We start from the raw sequence: 11,969 nt of genomic DNA on the forward strand, positions 1-11,969 counted from the left end.
TCTTGCGATAATCCGGCATCTTCAGCGCATTTGAAAACAGGCGGCCCTCTCCGATCGCCTCCGTCCACGACGACAATCACGGAGACTATCGTTAGGAGCCACTTCATCCTCGAACAGTCAGGGCTCATCGGGAGAACAGCTCCTCAGCGTGGGAGACTGGCAATTTCAGTTCCGAGAGGACTTGTCGGGCTTCTCGAAACGCTCGTGATGGAGAGTTCAATCGGTAGAGTCGACTCTGAAAAAAAGTATTTAAATGATCGTCGCGAACACGGGATCGAATCGTTCGATCGAGTATCAGTGATGGAGAGCTTTGTCACGCTGCCTTTCTATTTTTTGTCATGCCGTTTGCTGATGAGCTCCATTGGTTTTGGATTCTCGGCCGCTTCGAGTTAGCGGACGCTCCCCGACGGACTCTGCGACACGAGAGACACGTGCGCCCCTGAGTCCCACATGCAGTGGCGTAGCGAGCAGGAGTGCCGCCCGGGGCGGTGATTCGAATTTTCCTGTTTTTTCACCGTGCCCGACGAAAATGCCGCCCCCCGCCAGATATTTTCCTCGAAAACACTCCGTTTTTTGGGTGCAAATCCTCGAAATGCCGCCCCTAAAGGCTCCGTAGGAAGTGCCGCCCGGGGAGGTCCGCCCCCCCCGCCCCCGCCTTACTACGCTACTGCCCACATGCTCCGGCTCTTCCCCAATCACGAGGGTTCTGGGTTCGAATCATCGATTCTAGCAGTGGTCCCCCCATGCTCCGAGTCCTTTGTCAGTTTCGATTCCATCCTTCTTCGAGTGGAACAGAGTCTTGTCGGCGCAGACTGCACCTTTACTTCTCGATGGGGAGGAAAATTCTCGAGATGATTACTATCGGAGGAACTTGAGATCTCGAGCAATTCAGCATGTATTCTGCGCCTCAACCATCAGAGGTCTGTGAGAATGCCACTGAAGGAAAAACTTGTCTCGTCGAGCTGCTAGATTTTTTGCATGAATACCCGATCTCCGATACGCCGACTACACGTCGAATAAATTTTGAATATCACTGATGCGTATCCTAGTGAGAAACGAGAAATCAGATCACGGACAGAATCCTTTCACGTAAGGCGGTCACAACGCAAAAGAGATCGCCGGCCAAATGTTACCGCCGAGCCGCGGTTGGCAGTCAGAAGCATTGTCATGATCGCATGCAAGGGAATTTATTTCATGGAAAAGCTGAATCCTTATTGGTGTGAGCATGGCACCGATGTAACGCCGCGAATGGGACGCGAAAGAGACACGGAGCCTCAGTTGTCGAGATCGCAATGGGTAGGAGTCGTCGCGGATGCAAATGTGCCAGGAAAAAATGTCCACTCTTTTGCCTTGTTCATCGTCTCCTCTTGTATTCATTTATTAAATCCCCAACTAATGATTCATCACGGTGACGACAATCTTCCTGACTTCCTCGACCCCAATGTCGGTGGTAAGCCTGCATTCATCAAAACTCAAACAAAGGGAGAAGCATACACTCTCAAGAAAAATTCGAATGAATGGTATCACAATTATAGCAGAGCTGCCTTACGTCGTCCATCGAATTCCGCAATCAGGTGCCGGCGGGCTCATCCGAGCTCCTCGTGGCGGATTTCGACTCGCCCGATTCGACTGAGATCGATGCGAACTACTGAGGGAAGTAATCTTGGAAATGCCCTTTACGCCAAACTTTGCAGCGACCATTCTTATGGAACTTTCTGAACAGATCTTTCCTCGACGAGCTTCGTCCTTTGTTTCTGTTGAGCTTCTCGCATAGTTTGCATTTCCATTGGATGCTCTTAGCACGTATTCCGTTCCGATGACTGACCGTCCGACGGAAAAGTGAGTTATCTCGAAATCGATAGAGAGCTCGTGCCAACTCTCTCGGACTGGGATAGTCCGATGCGACCACGAAGCTCTCTCGCGGCAAGAACTGTCCGTAGTCGACGCCGCCCCACAGAATCGGGATTATGTCGTAGGGGAGAACGTTCTGGAATTTCTCAGTCACGTAATCGCTGCAAATCGAATTCTCGAACGCCAAGACGAACTTGTACCGGGGTAAAAACGTATCCAAACACTTCTGGTGGTCCGACTTGGGGCACTGCAGGTTATGTGGGGAGCAAGCTCCGATGATATCGACGGTCAGGTAATTTTGAAGTTCCTCTACGTAAGCCATGCGATGGCTTGAGGTTTTACAGTTGCTCACGAACCACACGGCCGCCCAAGCCTTTTCATCAGGCTGTTCTATCCGTGGCTCGTCGCTGGAATTCGTGCGGCACATCTCGAAGTAAGGCACTCGGATGTCGTCCAAGTGATGATAGGTCATACTCCAATTGAAAATGCCATCGAACTCCGGACGCAAATTCCGACTATTAGGCGGAGCCTCCTGGTTGAACATGATCCATCGCTGGGTGGGTTTCCGAGAGCCAGGGACGTCATTCAGAGACATATCGGCCTCATGGAAAATAATAGCGTCCGCAATTGACGCGGAATCTCTATCCGTGGTGAAGTCGCAGTTCTGATAGGGACAGTTTTCGGGCTCGGAAGAATCGAAGTTGGGATTGTCCCAGAGGTTGAAATAAGACGTCCATAATACAACAGTGAAGTTCCCAGACGTCTCCACAGGCTGTGTTTCGGCCTCGCACAGGGGGAGCGCGGCGCACGAGAAGGAACCTCGCCGAGGTAGGAAATGCACATAGAACAATATAAATGTTATCACGAACAATCCGAGGAATGCCGCCGGAACAACTCGCACCAGCCAACGATGTTTGAGAAGAGCTTTGACTAACATGTCCGAACGCTGTCCACTACACTGTGCACGTTCTCCGGCGGCGAAGAATCCTGGAAGGGAAGCGACAGTGGGAGAGAGATCCACGCACATGAATGATCTAACGTAAATTCTGACGATCAATGAGTCTCCAGACCGAATCCTCTAGTGATTTTTCCCTTCGTTCCGCATTTGACCGCCGAGTGAGAGAGAGATCGATGGCCCTTTGAGTCAATTTCGGATATTGTTCTTATCCCCTGATGAACCGCGCAGGGTCAAGTCATCTGGGGTGGAGAGTTTCAGTTCCAGAGATTAGAGGTGGCAATGGGAGGATGATCGGCCCCGAATCGTAGCGGCCAAGTCGCCGTGGAACAGGTACCGTATGGTATGAGTACTTTTTTCTCCCGGGGAATTTTAGCGAATCGGTGTCATCCGAGTGGAAGATGAATTCCAGCCCCCTCAACTCGGGAAGAAGACCAGAAACGAAAACGACTTCCTAGAAACGGGGAAGACACGCAGCCAGACTCGCGAGAACATTCTCACACTCTTGAAAAAGTTTTTGATTTTCAGAGAATGAGGGGCGATTATGCTTTGTTCGCAGCACCCGAACGGGAGATTTGTCTGAGCCGTAAAAACCCACTGAAAACTTACGGATCATTGCAGAAAATAGTTATGATAGTTTTGCGCGTTGAGTTCAGCCCAAGTCATTTCAACGAATTTCTGTGATGTCCCAGAGGCTTTCAGGCTCCGATGTTATAGAGCCGCTGTTCAGCCGGAGATGTTGTCGCTCGGATTCTGCCATTGCGGTCGAAGCCGATGGACGGATCGCCGGGAAACTAAAAACTCGGAGTCGACGCGACGCGAGAATTCGTGGTCAACAAAGAAAACAATCGTCTATTTCCGACGATATAATCGCAAGAGGAAAACGGAAACCGAGACATGAGATGCCGCCGCGTCGTAGCAACGCCCAATTTCCACAAGTCAGCATGAAGGGAAGACCCTGAGGGAAAAATTGAATCCCCAGCATGTTCGTGCAGAAACCATGCTCGAGAGCGACAAGCTGCATGGATGCGATTATCTCCTCGGAGATGTGATTTTTCTCTTCTTCATTCCGATTTTTTCTATTCTTCGATCGAGAGTCAGACAGAAACATGACTAGGATCGGGCTCGATGTTTGTCAGACCGCGAAAAATTCCCGACCGGAAAGGCCAATGTCCTGGTCTGGGGGGCTGTCCAAGATCATCTGGTAAACAAAGATAGAATACATCGCCAGACACCGCCAGCGAATTCATGTCGGTCAGAACATTACGTCATGGACAAATCCCAGAACACCGGGGAGCTCAAGGGCTCCGTCGACGCGGGTGTTTTTCTTTTTTTCACACCTCCGTTCCGGTAGTCTCCATCGGGCTCCAAGCTACGGAGCGGGACCTATTGTAACTTTATCGACTGCTGTCATTGGATCGTCAGCTCTAGCTTCCTGCCATGAATTCCCACTCAATCGTTCGTCGGGGAATAGAATCACAACCAGTTGATTTCGAACACAATTTGTTTCAATGATTTGAGCGACGGGAAATTGACGACATCGTTCTGCGGAAATCTTCTGGTGGAACAGATGCCAGACGGTAGCTGTTCCTCACACTAGATCTCACTTCTGGAATAATTCTCCGTAAGATCATAGCATGATGGAGACTCGGTTCCCGAGAGCGATTCGTGAATCCGAGCGGGGTGCATGGGAAAAAAATGGGGAACGATTGGAGACTAGATCGGGCTCTCGAACGAGATCTCCCGACCGACCATCGGATGTCCAGCTGAGTAACCGCTCAACTCAAAGGGCTCGTCTCTAGAGGGGGCTCAGAAGCAGTCTCTGACGGAGACGTTGTCAATCGATGTCGCTCGTGGGCTCATTCCCCAAGAAGGTAGAGCTCGGGAGTAGATGAAAAGGAATCAGGCAAGTCAACGAATAGAATTACCTTCCAAACGATCAGGGTGATTTCATGGGAGATGCGTTTCACGCAGAAACAGTTTTGGAGGTGTCACGTCGTGCACAAGGAACCATTGTCAAAACTTTTCCGATGCCTGTCACTGGCAAGCGAACGCGCGCGCGCGAGCGGGCGGCTGGACTGCCGTATTGTAATCCACACCGCCAGAGCCTTGGGTGCTGAAGGCCGATACCGAAGACAGCGGAAACGTGACAATCACGAAGCACTACTATGTCGGCGAGCACTTCGTCTAGACCCGTCCCTCGTTTGCCCGGCCAAGACTTGCCATTGGCTTGCCGCAAACGGCGAGGGGGAAAAACAAACAGCTAAGCTACTGCAAGGATTTCCGATGGACTCGAGGAGTATCGCGGATCCATGAGTGATCCCATGAGGAACCTATGCTAATTTCTGAATGAGCATCGGAAGGGCTTCACCCGATGACTGATTCTGACTCATAACCGGGGTTTCCTTCGAATCGCGGGAATATTTTCCTCGCACTGTTGTTTTGTCATCGTTGAGGGAAGGTCCACGGAATGAGATCGACGCCTCAGATGGAAGTGGTTCGAATTTCGGCCCTGGTTTTCTGTGCGGTTCCAGCCCTCCGAGGACCGGAGTTCAGGTCATTGAGCTGGAGCTTTAACGTGGGTTTCCGGAATCGATTGAGGAAGCAGCGAGAGATCAGACAATTATCATGGGGGAGTCAGAGCCAAGGGTAGACGACGGTGAGAGTTATGTCTCATGAACGCGACAGATCCGGATGATTTCTGGTGTCACTGATGCGTTCAGCTATTGATCCGTTCGGCAGAATCTTCAGTTCCGTCGAGCGGCTCCATAAACGCGCGGCGTCTCCGATTCGTTGCTCACTCGAGCATGAATTGATCAAATAACAAGGTTTCCTCGCAAGATCTTCAACTCGGTTTCCCCCTTCAGAAATACCTCATCCATTCATCAGGTTCAGTCGGTAATCGATGCGAGAGAGCTCGATAGGGACATCGGGGAGCTCTATCGGGTAAATGCCGTCACCAGCTGATCCACCAGCTGGTTTGAGCCCTTGTCTGATATTCTACTTCCGAGACCGGATGCCGAGAGGGGAGTGCCTCCACCCCGCGTCGACGACAAGAGACTCATCCTCAGCCTTAGCCGCGTCTTGTATTCGCGACCTACATAAGTCCCCGAAGAGTGAGCTTAGTGATCGATTTACGGACTTCGAGACGCCCGGAGATATGAAGAGTCCCGGTGCGCGGTATCGAGCTTCAAGAACTTCCCGTCCGGGTCAACAACCTGGGACAACATGGAGCTCAAGTCCAAAGTGTCGATTGAACTCGGGAGCCCGTTAGCCAATATTCCTTCCCGATTCGGGCACCGGGCTAATATGGAAGCGTCTGAAAGGAGAGATAGAAGCATTCGTTGCGTTTAGCCGCATCATCGCGCCAAAAGCGAATCTGATGCGACCTGGTTCCAGCAGTCTTTTACGGTCGGCCACAGCTCAAACGCCGATGAATAGCGGGCTCGGTTCGTGATCGATCGATTTCATGTTGAATGCCCATTCAATGAGGACATGAAGCATTGATTCGTAAGGCTGTCCCAACTTTTGACTTGATTCACACCTTGTGGGACGAGTTTTCATATAATATAAGCACACGTGAGCGGTCCGTGTCTGTCTCTCCCCTGAGAAAATGCTCGGAAGAGGAAATACACAAATAATAAATGGCTTCCATAGAGCGGCCGCGATGCGGAACTCGATCGGACCTCTCATTTCCTCGAGGGTCGACTTCCCATTCCTCCCGGGACGCTCGAAGGACTTTGAATGACTGGGTGCAGGAAAAAGAGTATACAGATGTCGCTTACAGTACGATAGTTTATTGATGTGGGTGTTCCTGCTGAGAACTCTGCTCACCGCTATATGATGACTACGTGCTTATGGAGGAGTAAAACCTCCGGGTGTTACGCTATGCAGAAGTCCGATGATACCTCGCTCGGCGACCCCGCTGCAGTCCCGCCGGTCGATGCCGATTATCTTACTCACCCGAATTTTCTCGGAGACGGTTGCGCGGCGGTTTAATAACTTACGATAAATTTATTGAACCCAGTTAGCTCCAACCAACGACGACTTACCAACTTGCAGGTATGCTGATTCAGGGAAGAGTTCGCGGAGGCATTCACAATCAACTCAAATGTTTCGAGGAGTTTTTCGGAAACATATGTTTTTGCTTATTTAGACAGCGACCTTCCCTTACATCAGGGGGTTCTCATGTTCGTTACAGTGTGTCTCAGAAGGAGCATCAAAGTATTTTTGTACACAGCACAAAACTCGTCAACTTTGCTTTGGCTCGATCAAGCATATCCTTACTTCTCATGCATTCAAGATTTGCTTCGGAAGTGTAAACCACCTGGGAGAACAGAAATTCATTTTAAGAATCTCCTACATCGTCGTCAATTCAGCTCTTAATTCACAGACTTGAGATAGGAGCGACGAGCCGTATGGCCGTCCGACTCCGCCTTTGGCCCGTGGGACTCACCGTACTGAGAGCCGTTCTGAGAACAGGTCTCTCAAATTCGCCTGGGAACTTGCGGCTGCTGTTTCTCAGGTACCATGTCAGGAGTCAGAAGAACGCAAGTCATGGGCTGGCCGTCCAAGAGACGCAGGTGGTAGGTTTCGACCGCCTTTACGGCGTCGTGTTTACGGTGATACGTCACCAGGGCATTGCCCGGAGACACGAACATGGCTGTCACGATCGGACCCATAGAGCGGAAGAGCTCCTGCGAAAGGAAAATAATTCCGCTTAGAACAGAACAATAACTTTTCTTTCATCAAATCTTGAGACCGTAGCGAGCCGCGACTTAGGTAGAACTACGGTTATCCATGCCGCAAGGGTGCTCCTCCTGACTCACGTTGATATCGGCTTCCGAGACATTGTTGTGGAGATTGCTCACGAGCACGCTACACGGCGGGTCTTGGCGTTGGTCCAGGCGATCTCGTAAACGATCTGATATCTGAGTCCTCTGCGGAGGTTCCGGTCGGATTGATCTGCGTTCTTCTACTACGACCTGAAAATGTATTGTATCGTTTAGCGGTTCTGCCTCGGGCAAGAACAAAAATCGAATGCGTGATCAGTTATGAGGAATAGAAAGATCGAATTTCTCATTTACCGAACGTTGGAGACGTTTCGGAGCTGATCTCCTCCGCCGCGCGTTAAGGGCGGCGTTGATATTGTTCAGATCGAGGATCGCGTGCTGGAATTGGAAGAGAATAATTGCCACGGCTGCTTTGGTGATGGCGATCGCTGGAAATTGGAAAATTCTTCGCTTCGAACGCATTCCGACCGCTTCCCTCCAGAGGAAGATTATTCCCAGGAAGCGCGTCGATACGGGGCTGGAAGATCCGGGACGGAGGAAATTCAACCGAATTTCTGATCAAAATAGACGCCGAACTTTATTTTCTCTCATAAAATAAGCAGGCTCCATGAAATAACCGTATAAATAATTGTGGTTGTGCGAATCCCTCTGCGCCCCTGGGGTCACAGAATATAGAAACGCGTTCTCTAAGTATCACTCATGAGCTCAATCAGATCCCGACTCAAGTTTTCGACTGCCTACTTTCGTATCCGCTCGTGGTCCTCAAAAATTAATTGTAGACTCATGATTGAGACAGAACTTATGCCGGCAATAAAATGTACTGCTCCTCGTTCCTCATGACGTCCACAAGGAAATAAGTGGGACATCGATAAAAAAATAAGTCTCTTCGACAATACTCGGAAAATACCCTCATGAGTGACCTCGGCCTGAGCTGTCACCTCACTTCCACAACAGGCTTAGCTTCTCGCCACCAATACGGAGCCCCTGCTCAACGCCGCTCGCGAGGGCGGAGCGCAGGCCTCGAGGAGTCAGTTTGTAAACAACGAAACCCACTCCGACCCACATCCCGATCACGAGAGCTCTGTTCGTCACGCGCACCCCCAACGAAGCTTGAGGAATGACGGATAGTTGATGGAGATCGATATCCTCGGCTTTGTCCCAGTGTTCGGTGATGCCTCGCTGGTGTCCAATGCCGACAACCGCAACGACGCTCGATGGAACCGGTGAGCTCATGGCTACGTTGTACAACGATCTGCAGAGATAGCGGTCTCGTTCCGCTATGAGAACCCTCGACAAGTCCGGATGGTTCACACACATCTCGCCCAGAAGCTGTTCGAGGATGTCTTTATCCTTGCATCGCTCGACGTCTTCAGCGGAGATTTCTTCGTCCGTGAACAGCAGAGTCCAGATTATTGAAATCCTCTGCCACACTCCCAGGCTAGCCCAGGCCCGTTTGAGAGTGATGTTTAGCTGGCGATCTCCGAGGAAAATTTGACAGTTTTCCAGTCTGTTCGCCTCCTGGTAGGCCATCCGGAACTCGCCTCCCGGGGCGATTTTGAGTTTGCTGCTCAAATGAGCGGACAACTGCATTAGGAGGATGTACATACCCCCTTGCAGGGTGCCCATTTTCGAAATCGCCTCTCTGATCATCTGCAAGCTGATGTTCGACGACTCGCGCATCAAAATGTTCTCGTCCATAGTCAGGATGTGGACCCTCTGCTTACAGAGCTCAACCATGACTCTCTTGGGTTTGATTCTACGGATCACCCGACGCACGTCGTTCTGCGATTCGCGAGAAAAATGTGCGGAGCCGACCACATAGACAAGGCATCCGTTGGGAGCTTTCAACATCTGACAAGTTTTAGGGAGCTCGAAATCGTCGACTTCCGAATCACTATCGGCCAGAGGGTCCTGCGATCCATCTTTCGCCTCCGAGACTCCGTCCGATGCACCCTGAGGTTCGGCGGGGTCTTCTATCGTCGGAACCACATCTCTGGCTATTTCTATGTCTTCTTTAGGGGACGGATTCATATTTTGATTGACTTCGAGATTTCCGTCGGGGTCTCCCAAGTGGTCCCCGAGGGAATGCTCAAGTCGGGAAATCTCTTCGCTCCGGTCGTCATCGCGCGCCTCGCCCGTGGACTCGTTCCGGTTCAAATCCTGGTGAGTAGTTTTTGGCGTTGTCTTCGACTCGACCGCTGCCGGCGCTGGAGGCACAGCAATACCCGTCTGGAGCGTCGTATCGTCCTCAAGACCGTCTGCGCGGGCCCCGACAGTCGAGTCCATCGGCATGAGATAACAGAGAATGCTCTACGGAAGAGAACAGAGCTTAGCTGTCTGCATATGCCGGAAGGATCCTACTGTCGGAGGGATGGAACACTATCCGGCCTCTTGTAAGGTCCCCTATACCAATCCTCCGTCCTCTTTCCGAGGAGGGCTCTGGAGCTCGCCGTTGCGCTGTCCAATGGAACCGAGTCTCACACGCCCCAAAACGAGCTCTATTCCAACTCGGAGCCAGAAAAATGTCACTCGAGTTTGCCGGGGGACTCCGCGCGAGCCTCACATCAGTTTCTCCAGATGGAGTTCAGAGGGAGGTGGAACTATTCTATAAGCTAATTCTGGGTGGTGGAGTTTGTCGTCTCGTTTCAGGAGAAAAAAGCCTTCCCTCGAGCGACGAAATGGAAACATTTCTCACCTGGAGAACGGGACTGTTCTTGATGATGTGGCTCCTTCTGATTGTGGCCGTGAGACCTTCCCCGGATCTCGGGGGTGGTCTAGGGTTCGCTCGGTTTATGGTCACGGGGCGAGCTCTCTGCTCTCGTTGTCTGCGAATTTCGTAAACTCTTGAGAAACGGAGCGCGATTCCGCCGAGTGGTGGAGTCACCTATCCCGTGCCCTCTATCCGAAACTGATTCCAGCGAGATCAAGCTAAGCGAGTCCGAGCGGTTGGTCTCGAAAATCGAAGAATAGTACTCACCGGTGCGGAAGTTGTGAAGTGGAGATCCCTCTGGGCTTCTTATTGGTGACCAAGCCTGTCGAAGTCCTGATTATCCGTTTCGAAGAGCTCACCCCACCGACACTCGGACCTCGATTACCACCGGGCCGGCGACCTCCTTTATTGCGGATCACGTCTCTCGCGTCTCGGACAGTCGCTCCGTTGCGTGGACGAAATCCTTTAGTATGAACCATTTTCGAGTCTGGAATGTGATCGATCGAGACTTCATTATCGAACATACACTAAATCCGTCCCATCCCGCGCTACAGAGCCGCGGCAGAAGCGTCGGATTTCCCGAAAGCGAATTTCACTCGCATCAAATCAAGAATCAAATCCCTCCGAAATTGATCTCGCAAGACTGCGTGGGCATTTCACGCCGTTCGGGAACTTGCTTCTCGATCGCAAAACGCTCCCTCGCCGCCGGGTGATCTGGCTGAGTAGTTCCACGGAGCCAACACAACAGAACACACGGAGTTTGTTCAGGCGGCAAATGAGGAGCTTGAGCATACGGTCCCTCGGCGTCATCCCTAGGCACGCTTGAGGGCGCAGCGCAATCCACGGTGAATCAAAGAGATTTACTTCGAGCTTACCTTTGTGAATGCCTCCAAGATCTACTCCCGATCGAAGAATTCCTGAACTATCTGAGAACGATGCGAAGTCGACGATCTCACAACTCCTTCTTCGTCGAGGATCTCAACCGACGAGCTCTGCCAACAATGATACAAGCAAGATCACAGGTGCGAGCGCCCTCTCCCACGGAGGTCTTTAAGGGGAGTGCGCTGTCGCTCGCTGGAAAGTCTGTTGATCTGCTCAAAGTTCCTCGATGCCACGCAACAGCGTTCACAGGCGATACGACCTGTATCTCAATCAGAGTTAGATTTGTGAAGTCTGAGTGTCCGGCAGGTACTAATAAGATGAGAGAGGGAGACTCTCGCGGATTAATCCGGTACGACTGCGAGACCTCGCCTTCGAGTGAGGGTATTCTGAGAAACGATTGCATTCACCGGGTCGATAGAAGTGGGGTTGGGGTGAGACCGGTCGGGCATACCGAGGGCTCTCATGCTTGCAGAGCGAGAGGAATGTCCGGTCGGTATCATCGAAGCGGCGACAACTCAATCATTCGGAGATGATCATCGGAGAGTAGAATTTTAGCATCAGTACAAATGACGCATCAAGACAATGGACAAATTGCAATCGTAGTACTAGCTGGGTCATTGATACAGAGACCATTACACGACCCACAGATCTGAATGCGACGGAAAAATGGGAGAGAAGAAGGGAGGAAGACAATTCAGGGAGATTTCCCGAAGATCTGACGATCGACGTTCTCTCCAAAAGTCGATCCCGTCGAGAGGAACAGAACAGAGGAGACTCG

General features: G+C 51.4%; 2 protein-coding genes across 2 annotated transcripts; both read right to left on the reverse strand.

Moving 5' to 3' along the window:
- Positions 1 to 1,645: 1,645 nt before the first annotated feature.
- Positions 1,646 to 8,061, reverse strand: LOC100905041 (galactoside 3(4)-L-fucosyltransferase-like). Its single transcript, XM_003742208.2, has 6 exons — positions 7,894 to 8,061; positions 7,636 to 7,791; positions 7,336 to 7,503; positions 5,451 to 5,507; positions 2,922 to 2,988; positions 1,646 to 2,838 (listed from the first exon to the last, which is right to left on the reverse strand). The coding sequence occupies exons 1-6, from the start codon at positions 8,059 to 8,061 to the stop codon at positions 1,646 to 1,648; spliced, it is 1,809 nt and encodes a 602-aa protein (XP_003742256.2).
- Positions 8,062 to 8,305: 244 nt separating this feature from the next.
- Positions 8,306 to 11,315, reverse strand: LOC100903311 (traB domain-containing protein). Its single transcript, XM_018639092.1, has 4 exons — positions 11,185 to 11,315; positions 10,577 to 10,796; positions 10,295 to 10,424; positions 8,306 to 9,909 (listed from the first exon to the last, which is right to left on the reverse strand). Exons 2-4 carry the CDS (start codon positions 10,786 to 10,788, stop codon positions 8,539 to 8,541), a joined length of 1,713 nt encoding a protein of 570 aa, XP_018494608.1. The 5' UTR covers positions 10,789 to 10,796; positions 11,185 to 11,315; the 3' UTR covers positions 8,306 to 8,538.
- Between the last annotated feature and the right edge of the window lie 654 nt (positions 11,316 to 11,969).

This window comes from Galendromus occidentalis, unplaced genomic scaffold (genome assembly GCF_000255335.2).
Source record: "Galendromus occidentalis unplaced genomic scaffold, Mocc_1.1 scf7180000077348, whole genome shotgun sequence".
NCBI lineage: Eukaryota > Metazoa > Arthropoda > Arachnida > Mesostigmata > Phytoseiidae > Galendromus > Galendromus occidentalis.

Coding starts and splice junctions, on each gene's coding strand:
- LOC100905041 (XM_003742208.2), bottom strand. CDS start 8,061: ATGCGTTCGAAGCGAAGAATTTTCCAATTTCCAGCGATCGCCATCACC. Junction 7,792..7,893: donor CGAAACGTCTCCAACGTTCG/GTAAATGAGAAA, acceptor ATACATTTTCAG/GTCGTAGTAGAAGAACGCAG. Junction 7,504..7,635: donor TCTCGGAAGCCGATATCAAC/GTGAGTCAGGAG, acceptor TTCCTTTCGCAG/GAGCTCTTCCGCTCTATGGG.
- LOC100903311 (XM_018639092.1), bottom strand. CDS start 10,788: ATGGTTCATACTAAAGGATTTCGTCCACGCAACGGAGCGACTGTCCGA. Junction 10,425..10,576: donor ACTTCACAACTTCCGCACCG/GTGAGTACTATT, acceptor CGAAATTCGCAG/ACAACGAGAGCAGAGAGCTC. Junction 9,910..10,294: donor AGAACAGTCCCGTTCTCCAG/GTGAGAAATGTT, acceptor TCTCTTCCGTAG/AGCATTCTCTGTTATCTCAT.